Genomic DNA, 17,181 nt, shown 5'->3' with positions numbered 1-17,181 from the left:
AGACGAAGCGCTGTTTGTCTGACCTGTGTCACCTTGAGACAGAAGAGGCGTCGCAGGGTGAAGACGAAGAGGTGTTGGAACATCTCGGAGGGTCAGGAAAGGGCTAGGGGAGAGAAGAGGGGAAGCTCCCAAATCAAGAAAAACTAATATGTTCAGCTGTGAAGGAACCCAAATGTAAATTTCAAGACTGGTGAGCTGGATCCCAAGAAAAAATAGAGCCCTCCTCCCTCAGTGTGCTGTATTTCCTCGCTCTCCTGGTGCTCTCCAGCGTGTTGTGTCCATAATGTGCTGATGGCTGTGTTCGGATGACAGTTGTGTGTGTAAGTGTGCATGCTTTCTATAGTCATCCGGCAGAATCCTTAACAATATTAGTGACATGATTTCCTTTGAGCACCAGAACTGAACAGAAATTGGCAATCACCTAAGAGTGAATGTGAAAATGTGTCATTTAAAGTGTCTCCCATGGACTAGTTCCCCCCTCCCAGAACAAATCTTTTAAAAAAAAATGGCTGGACATAGATCCACTTCTAAATAATACTTCATACTCATTATGGCTTCATTAAAAACATGAAAAAGTGCTGAGTTCTTTTCTTCTACATTACGGTCTCTGTTAAAAAGGAAGGGGTTAAGAACGTGGAGGGGAATGAAGAGTCTGTTGACCGCGCCGTCACACTGCGACGCTTCTCTAGGACCTACAGTGCAGATGTGGTCTTCTTAATAGTCTGTCCTGCCACCCTGAGTTCCCATTCTTTGCCTCGGATATTCTCTCCAGCCATCTGCCAATGTTTAAGTCAAGGGGGAAAGCTGAGATGCAGGGCAGGGTGTCTACATGCAGGTCACCTCCGCCTTCCCCTCCTCCTGCTCAAAGCCCCCTTCCTCCAGGTGGGACAAGGCGCTGGGGTACCCCCCTCCGAACACCGGGAAGCCCCCGATGCCTCCGGTAGTAGGGGACAGCTCCTCGGGGGGGACGGGGCTGGCCACTCCGCGACTCACCGAGCGACTGGACACCTCACTGTGTACAGACACAGCCTGCTGACAAGGAGATCGATAGAGAGATGGGTCAGAGAAACAGACAAGGAATCCAGTTCAGCTTGCAGCACAATGAAGTGCAGTTTCAACTTTGTCCCACAGGGAGCAGTAGAGTCCCATAAATAGCTTTTCCCTGTTACTGCTACTACTGAAGATTTCTAGTGAGGGGAGGCTGATCCATCCATCCATCCATCACTCTATCCATCACTCCATCCATCACTCCATCCATCACTCCATCTTCATCTTACCTGGTTCCTCTGTTGTCCTGCTGCATGGCTTTTGACTGGCCTCTGCAGAAACACCACCTGCTTGGTGGCCAGGTTCCCATCACTAGACAGACAAACACAGAAGGACAGTTAGCCTATGGAAAATACATAAAGAAAAATCCTAATCTTTTAACAGTATGCAAGCATGAAATGACCAGAAGTGCTTTGTCAATTTTCCAAGACATTTTAGATAGATACCTGTGTGGATGCAGTGTGTGTGGATGTGTGTGTTACCTGTCGTGTCGGATGATGGGTGTGGGTAGTATGCATGTGAGCAGCCATCCAAACTCAGCCAGAGTGTGAAGGAGGGGCCCGTAGTCTGTTTTCACATTGGAGCCCTAGGCGCGCACACACACACACACACACACACATTAGGGCCAGCGATAGATAAGGCAGCTACTGAATGAGACAAGAGGCCGAAATGTCTAGCTGTGCCACCAGTTATACATCTTGATGAAGGAAAGTAAGCAGAATGATTGAATTGTCCCGAATGGGGTGGAGTTTTTGATAGAAGTTGAGTTTTTTTGGGACCAGTACCCATTTCACAAGCCATTAAGTAAAGAGTTATTGTGCCCAGACAGAGTGGAGTGGTTCAGTCCTCCAACTGGAACCACATATGTCTCCCTCTCTACGCCCCCACAGTCTAAATAAAAGAATAAAATGGACTACCCACTCTCCTTTGAACAAATCACACTGCCTACTGAATTCAGCACTCTTTCAATTCCACATTAAGTTGTTTTCCTGCAAATGAGGTCATGCACAATCATTATTAGACGCACACACACACACACACACACACACACACACACACATGCTGAATCCCTTACTGACCTCGATGACAGTCCACTGCTCCACAACAATAGTGTCGTTGGCAGGAGGGGAGGTGCTTCTCTCCTCATAGACAAATAATCCCTCCAGTGACCTGGGCACTGGCTCACCTGAAACACACACAAAATCACTAAAGCATGCACAGAAAATCATATCATAGACTAACATGGGGTCATAATGATGATTGGGTCAGAAGAGTAGACAATAACTATTCCAACATTCACCAAATTCATGACACTGCCAGGCAACAAAAGACCAATATATAATAAATCTTCAAAGAGGGAGCAGAAAGATTCTGCTAAGGGGGAGAGAATGTCATTGAGATGGCAATGAACTAGTTTGAAGAAGTAGGGTAGGTCGTGTGTGTGTGTGTGTGTGTGTGTGTGTGTGCATGTGAGTTCCCATGCGCTCATGAGTGCATGTGTGCAAGCAGTTAGAATAAGAAAGACCGAGTGTGTAGTAGGGGGGGTTATTGTTGCAGTACATGTAAGAGTGTGTGTATATTTCTATAATTCCAGGCATCAGATATCTACAGATGATGTGGATGGCTGCCAGTCCATGGTGGAAGAGGAAGTGGGGTCGCTAAGGTCAGGAAGACAGTTCCAAATATAGATGCAGTGGGAGAGACAGGGGGGGACAGCCAAAACAGGAAGTGACTGATCGTGCTTGTGTGTGTGTGTGTGTGGTGTCCCAACCAGACTCTGAACTTTTTATGAGAAAACGCAAAAACCGCAACGAGCGGAATAATGAGCAGAGAGAGAAAGAATGGCAGCGGTGGAGGCAGATTTGTGAATATGGTGATGGGTCGAGGGCGGACAAAGTGTTCCTAATCCCTCTCTCTCCCTCTCTCTCCCTCTCGCTAATCCCACCCTGTCTCCCTATAAAAAGGCATGGGACATCTCATTTCTCTTGGCTCTTTGGTGAACTCTTCATACATCAACTATCACACACAAACACTGCTGATTACTTTCTAAGCCTGCTGGGAAAGAAAGGCTATAGGAGTATTATATGCTAAAGGAAAGGCCGTCTATAGGATTATTATATGATATAGAGTCTGAGCTGGATCAGCGGTGATGCAGCTGTTCATCAGTGGACTGGGTGTCCTGTTGTATCCTGATATGATGGTTATTCCCTCTGCGTCTACACTGGCAATGAAAGTTCTAGCTGTACTATGGCTATACTGGCAGGTCGGGATGGTTTCAGACAGTCAGTGGGACATGGAAACTACCTTTAGGCGTGTCCCAGTAGACGAAGGAGTCCACCAGCGACCAGCCTTTGCGGTAGTAGGCGGCGGTCAGCTCCAGCCAGTCGGCCTCCAGCGCGCTGACCACCTGGCCCTTCCTGGAGACGCGCATGGAGAGCGCCCCCTGGTGGTACTGACAGGCCAGGGAGTCCAGAGGAGCGCAGCCCGGGGCCCAGGAGTGGAAGAAGACCAGCAGCCGGAGGTCTGGAAGGAGAGAGGAAGAATGAGGGGAGAGAAAGATTAGAAACAAAGACTGGAGTGCGGGATCTTCCCTTGGCAGCCGGTGAGAAAGATTTGTGAGGTAAAAACAAAAAGTGAAGGGTGTATGAGCGTGAATGGGTGAGTTAATACCAGGATTTCCCAGAGACATGGGTTGAAATAAAGCATTTATTGCTCTGCCTCAGAAAACGAGAGAGGAGGGTTTTAATCCCGGGATTGAAAATAGGATATTTTGGGGAAAAATTAATCCCTAGTGAGTAGGCAAAGAGACAGCTGCCCCACTGAGGCCAGACTCAAAGCCCCAGGTATGAGACAATTAAACATGTTGAAATGGTACTGTGGTACAACTTCCCCCCTCTAGCAAGGTGCATGGAATTGGCAGATAACACTGGGAAAAAGAAATTCAAGCAACATTTGCAGTATTTAGAAGAATGACTTTTATTAGTAACAACCATGTACAATAATTTTATTAAAAATCATTGTTCTCAGTACTGCAAGTATTGCTGGAATTTGTCCTTTCCAAGAGAATTAAAGCTACATGTGGCATTTTCAAACATCAATATATCACTGTCAAGTCTATCGTGTTACCTTGGTTACGGTAAACAGATGAGACCAGGTTGGAAACGATTGGTGGCCTCTGTCTTTATTTACCCAATATCCCCACAGGGATTCATTAAGTTTTATCTCATCATCTTATCTCATGCCAGAGGTATTGTTAGTGCTAGTGTTTTGCGAAATGAAGACCACATTTCCCATAAAACCCGTCACAAAGAGGATGTTGCTTCTTCAGTCAGAGAACAAGAGATGTTGGAAGTGATTTTTCTGCCATTGCGAGAAACTCTTAAAGCTTTAGCTCTGTTTGCACTGAAAGATCAGCGCTCTCTTCCTGTTTTGTGCTGTAAATCAATCCAGCTGATTTCCCATGAAATCTGACCCAGTGGCACACAATGTAAAATGCAGTGTAGAGGCTGCTCTCATTCGTTTAACTTACAATAATTATACTAATGTCTCAAAATGAATGTGGTAAAGATTTATTGATGTTAAAGGGAGAAGAGGAGAGAATATCTCACCTGGGCTGTAGGTGTTCTCCTCCAGCTCCCTGTCCCCCGGTGGGGTACGAGGAGGGGTGCGTGGGGGCGAGCGACAGCCCCTCTTCGGACTGTTCACCCTGCCGTTGCTGACCCCACTCACCTGCTGGAGGACGGAGCCCACGAATCGAACGCCCCCTCGGGCACTGCTGTTCACCTGCCAGACAGACCCCACCCAGTGTAAACCAAATTGTCTTGCTCAGCATAATTTATACAAGGCAATGCAGGAGAGTATAAGTCAAACCCACTATTGAATGTGATATGTTCCCATCATCAAGAGGCAAATTCAGGTCAGTCAGTGAGACACTTCACTCCTCTAAGCCAGTATGTTATCAGACTTTGTCAATGTGTACAGAAAATCATTTACTACAAATCATGTCTGTACTTTATTGAGCAGTATCTAATTCATACAAGGAAGTGAAAGTTCTATTAAAAGTTTTTATTTCACACCTTGGCCTAAACCTTTGCTTTTCGGATTTTGACAATCAGTACTTGTTTACAAAGCAGTAACATTTTAGAGGATGTAATACTGTGCAATGAACATCAGATAGGTGAATTGAAGACCCTTAATTGCCCATAGGCATGAGTGTATTTGTGTGTAGTATGGTATATGATGTACTATGGTATATATATTCTTTTTTTTTAATGTAATTTTATGAATTGATAATGTCATTTTACCTGACAAACTATGTATTTTTTGCGTTTTATGTGAAGCACATAAAATTGTGCATGTGTATGAAATGTGCTATATAAATAAAGTTTGCCTTGCTTTTGCCTATGGTATATAGTGATGTAGTATGTATATGACATGTATATGATGGTGTGTTAAGCCCTTTGAGACATGCTTGTGATAAAGGGCTATATAAATAAACATGACTTGATTAGACTAGATAACATTTTTCAACTTGAGGGTTTCTGAGCTGCAGTAAATAACACGACTGACCCTGTCGATGAGGGCTCTGACAGTGTCTCCAGTCAGTGAATCTCCAGGTAAAGGCCACTCCTCCACCCTCAGCATTGGCACACTGTGACACATGGACATCGTCTGCTTACTGGAAGACACACACACACACACACGCACACACACAAAAACACACCAACATCAGCATCAATATGGCAATAACTGTTATAAATACATTACAGACCGTTTGAGATGGCTTTGATTGTTAGCTATTATATTCACATCAGTGGGGAATTGCTGGGTTAGTAGCACCAACTCTATTGAACTCCAGCTGGAGAGTTCATAGTTCATTTGTTATTGTCACTCAGTTGCAGACACCAACCCATAAATCATTCATTGGCTCAGCATGAGGCGGCTACCGGCTACCTTCTAAGCAATTACACAAAGGGTAAACAACAATTTAGGCTACAATAGTTTCCACACAGCCAACACATTCGCTTTTTCAGTATGAAAGAGAGTCGGCTTCTGCAAAACAAAAGAATGCGGTCACACAGGTTATTTCCCTGTTGTTCAATATTCATTTAGCACAATAAAACTGCAATCATTAACATCACCTATTCACCACGATCACCACAGTCATCTTATAAAATTATTATCATAGTTGTACGACCCCAACCTATCAAACCTTTCAAGAGAGATGCTTGGATTCCATTGGCTGCTGAGGGAACACTGTCGTCAGGGTAAATTCCTAGCCAATGGCAATCCTGGTGTTTGCCTATAGGCACAAGGACCGAGCCAAACCAAAACATCGTCTAGAGCAGCGCCCCCCCTTCCAGGCACGCCAGTCTGACCTCCTACTGGGGCTCCGCATTAAATATGAAACTGACTTCATCTATCATTCATCTATTTACTAGAGAGTGAGCATGTGAGCGAATGTGTGCGCACGGAGGCTAGGCGGGTGTGTGAGGGGCGGCTGTGGCAGAGGAGTCACAGACAGGTTGTGTGTGTATGTGTGTGTTCTTGTATGTCTAGACGTATGAGGGCCAGATGTCCTCGCAAGGATAGAAGGATGAGGAAAATCCTTCAAAGTGAGGACATTTTGCCTTCTTTAAGGGTTTAGGGTTATGGCTTGATCTTTAGTTTAAGGTTAAAATGAGGATTAAGTTAGGGAATGAATGTAGTCAAAGAAGGCCTTCACTAGTCTAAACATGTATGTGTGTGTGTGTGTGTGTGTGTGTGTGTGTGTGTGTACCTGGGTCTGGGTCGTGCCAGGATGGCGCGGTACAGCAGGCTGAAGGGCAGGGAGCGGGTTCGCCCCACAGACAGGATGATGGGGTGCAGGGCGGTCAGGACGTAGCCCTGGGTGTAGTAGGGCTGCAGGGCCTGGGGCAGCTCGCACAGAGAAGCCACATACTGCACCGTAGGACGGCTACCTGCATGGATGGAGGGGTGGGATAGAGAGAAGGGGTGGAAGATGGAGAGAGAGGCAGAGCAAGTCAGTAAATTGCATTTGAAAAACATTAAACCTGCAGTAGGTAAGATTTTTATGTAAAAATACACCCGTCTTATCAGCCTAAATCAACAAGGACTTACTAAAAATCCTACAGTTTCTTAGTGACTACAGCAGATCGATAGGGAGGCATAAAAAGGGATGCAATCCAACAGGTGAAGACTCATAATGTGGCTTGCTGTGTTGCCCTCTGGCTGCATGAAAATGAAATATAACCCAGATCATAGACAGATACAACAGATCTTAACATAACTGGAAAGACCGGATCTTCTAACTGACAGCGTAAAAATTTCAACAACTCGCTAAAACCCATGAATCATTTTAGATTTAGTAGCTTGTTGGTGGATCAGGGCCTAGCTGGGGGAGTTTCTGTAAAGGTCTGATTCTGCTGCATAATGACTTTACCATTCCTATTCCCTTGTCGCTAGCGGAGAGAGGAAGGGACACAGACACACACACACACACACACAAGGTCTGCAGATGATGATGAAGCGTACCATTCATTCAGTCTCAGTCATGTATTACAGCAGGGAAAACACTCTTCACCGCAACATGTCATCACTGCAACAGCACAGTAAAAACCAGGGCAGGAGGCATTTTACGGCATTTTAACACACATCTAACGGGCTGACAGCTCTCTCTCTGCCCCGCCCCCTCCATCTTCCATCCACCTATCCATCACTTATGAATGAAATATCCGGTGAAGCAATAATCACCATAACTGAAGTTGTAACTCACTATAAAGTAAGCCTTCACAGACAGAACCATGTAAGACTGCATTTAATTCGTATAATTGCATCTACTGTCTTATAATATGAATGTCCACACCACTATCTACCAATTATAGATACTGCAATGTGAAAACTTTGCTCATCTGAGAGCTTAAAACAGACGTACAGTATATGCTTCTTTGTCTGAGGGATTCAATATCCTGGGTCAGTTAGTGTTTCCAAAGCACCGGCTTTGATGCGTCCAAAGGCTGATCTGAGGTCTGCCTCTTCCGAGAAACCCATAATGAAACCACAAACCCAGGCATGTTGAGGGAAACACCACATCACCGCGTGCTTACGTAACGTTTCTATATACGCATGCACACACACACACACACACACACACACACACACATAATGTATATTTTTAGTGCTGCTGCTCCAGCTGTGGTGTGTGATGTGGTGGGACCGGTTCTCTGTGCCAGGGGAAAGGTGTGGTTCTGAGACTAGGGCACACACACACACACACACACACACACACACACACACACACGCTGTGTTTAGCTGCTCTGGGCATAATCTTCATGCTGCTGTGACACAGTTTGTGTGATCAATCAATGCATTATTAAAGAAGTAATATCAGAGTGGAACATTTTCTAATACTGTCATATTGTAGATCTGATTTCTGTTCACTTGTTATTCATTTGTTTAATGCTTAGAGGAGTAAAGAGTGAGGTGTTACGGAGTTGTTTGTGTGCTGGTTGAGTCTTGTGTTGTTTGCGGAGTGCTGTTGCTTTTCTCACGGCTCTGGCTAGCAATCCCTGTGACCATCACCATACTTCCTGTGTCCACAAAGAGGGGCTGTTCACAGAGGGGCTGGCTGTGTGCCCCACACACACACACACACACACACACATACACACACACAGGCACACACACACACACACACACACACAAACACAGTGTGTGAGGACAAAAAATACATAAAACATACTTAACGCATTCCAAGTTTTCAACACACAAAAATGGCATTTTACAGAGAGCGAGATAGAGACAGAGCAAGAGAGCGAGAGCAAGAGAGAGAGAGAGAGAGAGAGCAAGAGAGAGTGAGAGAGCGAGAGCGAGAGAGAGCATTCCTCACTGCAACCCCCACATTCTCACACACAAACACCCCTGAGACCAGTGAGACCAGTACACAGCTGAGACCACTGCAGGGTGTGAATGGGCTGGTTGGCTGGCTGCATTATGAGACTAAAGACCACCAGAACCAGTGAAACTAATAAACCAGGGACTGGGAACACACAACTCAGGTTTACGGCCAGCTCTTTGGGTCCAAACACTGTAAAGTCCTCCAGGTGTATTTACATTAGACACAGGAAAACATGCTGTAGCTGGTGAACACAAATAACCAAAGTTAGTAGAGGATGGGCAACTTTTAAAAAGAGCCCATTGAAGTCAAGTATTTGTTGGAAACTGGCAGGATCAGTGTGTACGGTGGGTCACACCTCAGGACGGCGAGACAGACAACTACACCGCCACTAATGGCTCCCAGGAGGACTGTGATGTCATTCACACACACACACACACACACACCTCTAACCAGGGCTTTTGTTGCCGCTTTTTGCTCTTCTCCTCCCCTGTTTTCAGTCCCCTCTAACACACACACACACACACCCACACCCCTCCCCTCCTGCTGCCACTCGCCCCCGTCAACCCACACACTGAGGCCTCTGTTCAGTGCTGTGTGGGAGCAAAAGAGAGGAGGAGGAGAGGAGGAGGAGAGGAAGAAGGGAGCATTGGAAAAGGGGGGAAAAGGGGAAGAGAAGTAGTAGAGGGGGATGCATGGTATCGGAAGGTGGGAACTGGTAGGAGGGGTAAAAAAACAAGAGGAAGAGCGGAGCCGAGCAACAACTGAGGGCAAAGAGAGGGGCGACCGAGCTGAGAAAGCGGGGCGGAGGGAGGGAAAGAGGGGATGGGTGGGGGGTGGGGGTGGGGGGTGGGGGTGGGGGAATGAGCTCCCAAGAAGGGGTGGGCAGAGCCAAAGAAGGGGTTACAAGATAGATTTTATGAGCCAGAGAGCCCATGTGTGAAAGGGAGAGCTTGTGAGGGTGTGAAAAGGAGAAAGCTGCTTGGCAACTGGAGCAAAGGAAAGAACAGTAACACTATTAGGGGGGGAAAAAAACGAGCAGGAATGAAGGTGGCAGAAAGGAAAACAGAGAGAAAAACGATGCACTGTTTTCAATATGGAGCGCTCACTCAAGAAAGACCGAGGAGAGACAGAGAGACAGACAGACAGAACGAGAGGAAAAGCTAATCCTAATATGATTAGAGGAGGCACTTAACCTACTAATGTGGCCATCTCTGTCAGCAGATCATTACATTACATTAGCTCAACATTAGGCACATTATGCCAATCAAGAGTCCTTTGAAGTCAGGCAACGAGGGAATCAGGTTCAGGGCAAATCGATTATCCACAGTGTGTTTAGGGTGAAGTTCAGGTCTGTGCCGCCTTGCTCTGCCCTTGCAGTCTCCTCCAAATTTAATAATCGAAATAGTGACTTTAATCTGAAATAATCCATCGTAGGCCACTAGACTCCCAGATTAGACAGAGATTATGGAAGATTGCAGCACTCACCCCTGGAATGAAATAAATATGGTCGAGTACAGGCAGACAGGACAGTATACTAAGACCTAGGTAGGCATCATCATCACAAACAACCTTGGAACAAATCAGTCACTATCTCTCGGCGGACTGGGGGAAGGCTGCAACTCATCCCTCAATCCCCTCATCCTTCATTTCATCCATCCATCCCTTCCTCCATCCATCCAGCTACTAATGAACACACTTCACTTCAGGTTAAGCCATCTCTCCATCCGCAAATCCCTGCGCATCCTCCCATTTATTCATCTCCTGACCTGCCATCTCTTTGCCCCCGTTCGAATCATCCTTTATTCCCGTCATCGCCCCCCTTTGAGTTCAATGACTCCACGCATGGCACCGGTTCCCTTGTAGTGAAATACAGGCCAGCACTATTTCTCTGTTTGAAGCATTTAGGCTAGATTCATACTTTACTGTCAAGTCATTTGTCAGAAGAAGAAAAACACTTTGTTTGTTTGTTGTCTTCGCAGGTTCGTACCATTTTTCTTCACAGAGAAATTGTGCTTGTAGAGCTACATGATGTGCAAATTGCAAAATCGAAATTTGTCAAAACACTGGAAAAATGGGTGAGGTTCAAAAGTTTAATGAGCGTTTCCCTATGACTGCTGAATAAATAGGCTCAGAAAGATGTGAACGGGAGGTGTGAAGTGGCTGAATCACCGAAAGCAATGGCCGTTATGTTCACTGGAGGGAGCTGAACAAGTAAGAAAACAATGTGTGCAGCACACCATGGAAAGAACAGATGGATACCCCAGAAGATGTGGCAAAGTATGAATCCCTCTTTAAAGTTTCAGAACTTGTCTCTCTCTCTCTCTCTCTCTCTCTCTCTCTCTCTCTCTCTCTCTCTCTCTCTCTCTCTCTCTCTCTCTCTCTCTCTCTCTCTCTCTCTCTCTCTCTCTCTCTCTCTCTCTCTCTCTCTCTCTCTCTCTCTCTCTCTCTCTCTCTCTCTCTCTCTCTCTCTCTCTCTCTCTCTCTCTCTCTCTCTCTCTCTCTCTCTCTCACACACACACCTCACTAGTGGGCTATGGACCCAGCGAGCAGCAATCAGCTTGGGGGAAGCATTAGCCATTAGGTACTTTGATGTGCTGCCTGCCCCTGGCTCCAGTCTCCGCTCTCAGTAGGAGTAATGGGCGTCTAAAAGGAGGCCAAGCTGACTGGGAGGACTACTGCTACTGGGCACAGGGCTGGGAGACGGATGGGGGCTGGTGTACATGTGTGTGTGTGAGAGAGTTCGAGAGTGAATGAGATGACAGTGAGAGCTGAACGTGTGACAGTCACTGTGTGTGTGTGTCCCAGAAACGCTCCGTCGTTTCAAGGAGCGGGGTGGGGTGAGCTGGGGAGCTAATCTCCTCACGGTAGACCCAGCAGTCATCTATCAGCTAACACCAAAACCTCATTTATTCAGCGGTGATATTATCCACAATCAACCAGATCCAAAGTACAGAGAGTTATCAGTATTACCATCCGGCTGCATGGCCTGGACAGTAATCAATGGCTGCCGGGAGACAGCGGGTAAACGATCAGAAATTCAGTCTTTAAGATCCCTTTGTACCGACTAGGTTGGGAGGAAGCTGAAAACAATAAAGGCATTAGCTAACTAGTGCAGCTTGGCTGCTGTCCAAAGTCAGACCGATTTCTCTCTCTTTCATATTCACTGCCACCCAGTCCCCATAACCTGAGTGGTCTATCACAGCTGAACTAGGGACAATGCCTTCTCCCTCATGGACATCCCATACCACTGACTGGCTGCACCTCACTTCATCATCAAGTCAGCCTGTGGATTTTTTGGCCACCGACCTGCAGACCTGCTTGCCAACTGCTGTTTGATCCCATTAACATTGCATGAAAAACTGCATGTGAACAGTACGGCAAAGCTGATACAGCATCTTTAGAATCTGTTTGTTTGGATGAACATGTGGCTCTGAAAGTGCAGGAGGGGTTGGAGACAGTCCATCATCATCACGATGACCTGAGCTGACTTAGAGATGCAGTGATGTTTGAGAAGACCTTACTACTGAAGCCGGCATCGCCGCTGCGCCATAAGGAGAATCGACATTTGCAGTAGAGGAAGGCACGGCGCACCACACCTACCCAACCCAGTGGAGGCAGACCGTTCAGTAAGTTCCACAACAAGAAGATATATGGACGACTCTTGACTGTCAGGCATCTGCGGGCCAGGTGCTGCTCAGGAATGGAGCGTACTGACACATGTGCTTATTAACGCTCCAAAACGATACATGCCCTAAAGCAGACTACTACTGGCTCTTCACTCCTCTTTAAACTGGCTTTTTATCAAAGGGCAAGTTCACCCAAGTTCACCAGATTGAAATCAGTCTGAAGAAGCAAAAGCAATTTGTCTTTGATATACAGTAAATATGTATAGTTTTTAACCGCAGTGCTGTTGCCAAGTCGCTGTGATCATCAAGAGGCACATTCAGATCAGTGAGTCAGGCGTCGGACACTTCAGTTCCTCAGTTTGTAGCAGTTCATTCATTCATTCATTTGCAGTTCAGCAAATCATTTATAACAAATCATGTCTGTTCTTTACTGAGCAGTACATAATTATTAAAATGTATTATTGTGAAATTTAACTAGAAATATCTCAACATGGCATCATGTCGTCTGCGTTTGGCCAGTTATCCACAGAAATAAGAAAAATTCACCACCAAACAACAAATTGGACCCAGGAATGCAAGACATATCACCAATAGCTGTTTAAGTGTTTTAGGTTGTTTTTTTCCTTTAATATTAACACATCATTTCAGTGTACTTTCACACCTCCCTTGTTTGGCGCTGTTCAATCAATCTGTGGGCCTTTGATCTCCTTGGTTGAGCTCCTTTGGGGAGCTGAGATAAAACCCCAGTGAACTTGGGTGCACATCAAATACCCTCTCCCTGGTCCCTCTGAGAGAGGTGGCTTCAGACCGCCAAGTGAACCCTGGAGGGGCTCGTTTGAAGTGAGAAAGGCTGGAAAATAGCCAGGGAAACACACATCTAATGAAACTGATTGGCTTTTTGGTGGTCACCTCTAAGAATGTTTTCAAGACATTTTTAATTTTGTTGAGATTTGGCAAATAATGTGATAATACTAATAAACAAGCCACAATCGTACTCACCGACAGTGAATTGAATAACTCTAACAGTACAAGTCTGAAGTCTGGAAATAAGATTATTTGTTTACAAATCTGCTTATTAGAATTAAAACTTAGTCCAATAAACTCCAATAGTCTGACGCCCAAACCCACGTTGTCCGCTGGCAATAGGAAACGTGACTGAATCAACAAAGAGCTGCAATAACGTTAGTTTCACTTCTTTTTTGGACCAAGTCAGACACTATGAAAAGATAAACTTAAGACTTAATAAAGCAAACACTTTGTAGTCTTGTTAAACCAAAGAAATGCCTCTGGGGAATGCCTCTAAAACCAAACTATCAGCAGACTGCATATGACTGCTGCAGACTGGCATCACTGTGGTTGTCTTTGGCAGTGCCAGCCACTATGATTCACTGTGATTATGAGGCTGGCTGAGAGCAGAACCCATGACTCCCTGCTGATGACAGGCAGAAAGAGTCAGACGGCCTTAACTTCCCACAACTGGCTGCTGCATCGACTGCTGTGTGGGTCATGGGCCTTTTACTGGTGGGGGACAAGAATACCCCTCTGTTTTAACAAGGCACCTTTCAAGACTAAATGCACTACATTTAGGCCCTGAACTGATCAAGTTTAACACTTTTTTTTACCATCGTACTGTGGAATATTGTTGAATACCTTGCTGCTCACGCATAGGAATCCGACATTTCAGCCAAATCCCTTGGGATAGACAGAGTTATTAGACTGACAGCAGTGGTAGAGAGAGGGAGAGTGCTGTCCATCCACCATATGGACTGGATAGCACCCTCTGTCTCCATCAGGGGCAAACCAACTGCGTCCCAGTATGTTGTTCCGAGGTGAATCGACACGATGGGACCCCTCTGCCCAGGCTCCATTCTGCCTGCTGGTCACAGTCCCAAAGTCATTAGAAGGCGGTGTCTGTAATTTACTTCTCTGACCCCCTAATTTACAAATCAGTGCTTCCCTCCATCATTATCACGTCGGCCTGCTGTTTACATGGTAGGCTCCCATTCACAACTTAATCGCCATTTCCTTCCAAATAGGTCACAGTCAAAACAGCCAGTCAGAGGCCCCAATGGAGGGATTATCCTTCAAAAATGGCAACCGGGGCCATCTGAGATTATCCTGCATATTCAAATTACATTCCATATCACAGCAGGTGTGTTTTTCTCTGGTAGGGGTGTTTTGCTTCATAGGCCTAACACATGGGAAGGGGTGTGTGTGTGTGTGTGTGTGTGTGTGTGTGTCAAGGGAAGAAGGGCTACTCTCTGACCTATTTCTAGATAGGCTGAAATAACGGCTCTGTTGCTAGGAAAAGTCCAGTACTACATGCAGCTCACACGTGTAGTGAGTCATATTTTGAATGGGCAAAATAGTTCCATTGTTGAAAAAAAAGCATTAACAGAACTACATTGAAAACAGGCTGATATGGACACTAACTGCATCCTGTCTGGTCCATATAGTGTCATTGCCCTTACAAAAGTAATTCCATAGTAAATTGGATTTTACAATACCAGTATCACCAGTATACATAGGAGTAGTATATGGATATTATAGTGATATCATAGGGTATAAAAAAACACAATAAAGTACGATAAGGACACTATAAACTCCATATAGGAGACCATATAGGAATATTATAGGAATATTATAGTGAGTTTTCGTTAGGGAGTACTGATATTTATTGCATTTTCAATATCAATATCATCATCATCATCATCATCATCCCCTACCTTCCAAGCTGAAGTCGAGCAGCACGTACTCGTACACGGTATCCGTTTTGGTCTCCACTTGCGGTCTCTTCAAGGTGGAGTAAATCTTCCCGGGGCTGCTGTCCTCCGGGTCTTCCAGTTTCCGCAAGCCGCAGCCCATGGCCTCTGAGGCGGGGACAGCCGCTCGCACAGCGCGGTGGGGAGCACCGGAGGAGCCGCTCTGCCGCCGACAGACACAGCTTCCCTTGTGCTTTCAACTTTAACGGGATGGCTCCATCCTCCTCGGTCCGCGTCGTTAATCCCTCAGAGCGGTCACGGATAATCAGCGGTAATGCCGAATCGCGAAAGCCCACCTACTTATGAGCAGAAGCGCGGGTCAGGATGATTTAACGCAGCGGAGGTTTGGGCAAAGCGCTCCCGCTGGAGTGGCCGCAGGTCTGAAGCGTGGAGAGGAGGAGCGCTCCCTGGAGAAAAGTTTTACCATAGTCAAGCTAGGAGCAACAACACATAGAACTTCCGTCTGTAAATTTCAAAATAAAATACTTATTGACGACCATATGTTCCAGTTTAGTACCTAATGCAGCTGTAGTTTCACTCCATATTTAATCTAATGTTACTACTGAGTATTTTGATTCTTTTTGTTGTTCTGTCCACACAACTCAGGGGTATCAGCTCTAAAACCTAACGTATGGTAAAATTGCTGCATCTTAATAAGTGCCTGCCACATGGGACACAGTGAGCAATGACTGATGACTGACAAAATATTATTTGATTAATGTGATAAATTACGAAACGTATCAGCTTAGAGGGAACATTCATCCTAAATGTTCCTGGGATTTTGTTTGATTTTATTTATTTATTTTTTAGTTATGGCTACCAAATAGATTTCTTGCTATTTTTGTTTGATGCTTTCTCTCCATTATATTGATAAAAACTATAAAATCATATGTGGTCTGACTTAGACTAAGGTGGACTAGACTAAAGACTTAGACAAGTGTATCATATATCTGTTTTCCTTCTATTGCATCCCTGCAAATTTACTGATATTTCTATAATTTCATACTGCATATATGTCATATTCGTGGTATATTTTCATGTCGCATATGCTTTATTCATATATTTTTCTTTGAGTCAGTAAGTTCTACTGCTGCTATTTTGCACAATTTCTGCTGTAAGCCATATCTTTTCTTATACTTTTCATTCATAAATTTTATGAATAACTACTGTTAACGTATGTGAATATAACCCCTTTGCTGTATTCTCATTTCTATTGTATTTTGCCTCTGTATCCTAGTATCATTATGTGCTGCTGCAACGACCCAATTTCCCCACGGGAATCATGAACGTTTCATCTTATCCAATATTAATTTGTTTTGGTGACAAATTCTACGCTTTTATTTTGAAGGCAACATCGCAAAGCTTCCGGTCTTATCTTGACTAACTCTGGCTGACTTGACGTAGCTGAAGTTTTGGGGGGAGAAAAAAGTTCTATCCTACAACAGCATAGCGCGTGGTGTCCGGGCGTGTGTTGACAAACTCCTATGAATTTACCACCAGAGGAGATAAATCATCAAAATCAAGCCGTGAACTTGACATCCAGCAGCAGAACAGCTAGTCTTGTCTCGCAGACAGACAGGGGACGAGGCGGAGAGCGTGGCTGGTAGCAGGGAGAAAATGGGAGGAACATAGGAGGGTTTTGGAGAGGAGGTGATTTGGGGATCAACAGCCATTATTCCTCTATTTACTGGCGGAAGAGGTTTCCCAGCAAAATATGTATGTGGCTTCCTTAGTTTTCTATTTTAGACTTTCACTTAGGAAAAAGAACTACAGGAACCATATAATATTTTCTGACAAATAAGCAAAACTTTGAAGTATCATGCACCTTCTGTAGGTCCAAAAATATACA

General features: G+C 45.2%; 1 protein-coding gene across 1 annotated transcript; it reads right to left on the bottom strand.

The window, feature by feature from the left end:
- Positions 1-825: 825 nt before the first annotated feature.
- rftn2 (raftlin family member 2) lies at positions 826-15,544 on the bottom strand. The gene is made up of 9 exons (XM_071926388.2): positions 15,297-15,544; positions 6,827-7,007; positions 5,617-5,725; positions 4,656-4,830; positions 3,352-3,570; positions 2,127-2,233; positions 1,530-1,633; positions 1,278-1,359; positions 826-1,029 (listed from the first exon to the last, which is right to left on the bottom strand). The coding sequence occupies exons 1-9, from the start codon at positions 15,433-15,435 to the stop codon at positions 826-828; spliced, it is 1,320 nt and encodes a 439-aa protein (XP_071782489.2). The 5' UTR covers positions 15,436-15,544.
- Between the last annotated feature and the right edge of the window lie 1,637 nt (positions 15,545-17,181).

The sequence above is a fragment of the Centroberyx gerrardi genome, chromosome 10 (genome assembly GCF_048128805.1).
Source record: "Centroberyx gerrardi isolate f3 chromosome 10, fCenGer3.hap1.cur.20231027, whole genome shotgun sequence".
NCBI classification, from domain to species: Eukaryota; Metazoa; Chordata; class Actinopteri; order Beryciformes; family Berycidae; genus Centroberyx; species Centroberyx gerrardi.
Note: the sequence above shows the minus strand (reverse complement) of the source record. Positions and strands in the feature narration are given on the sequence as shown.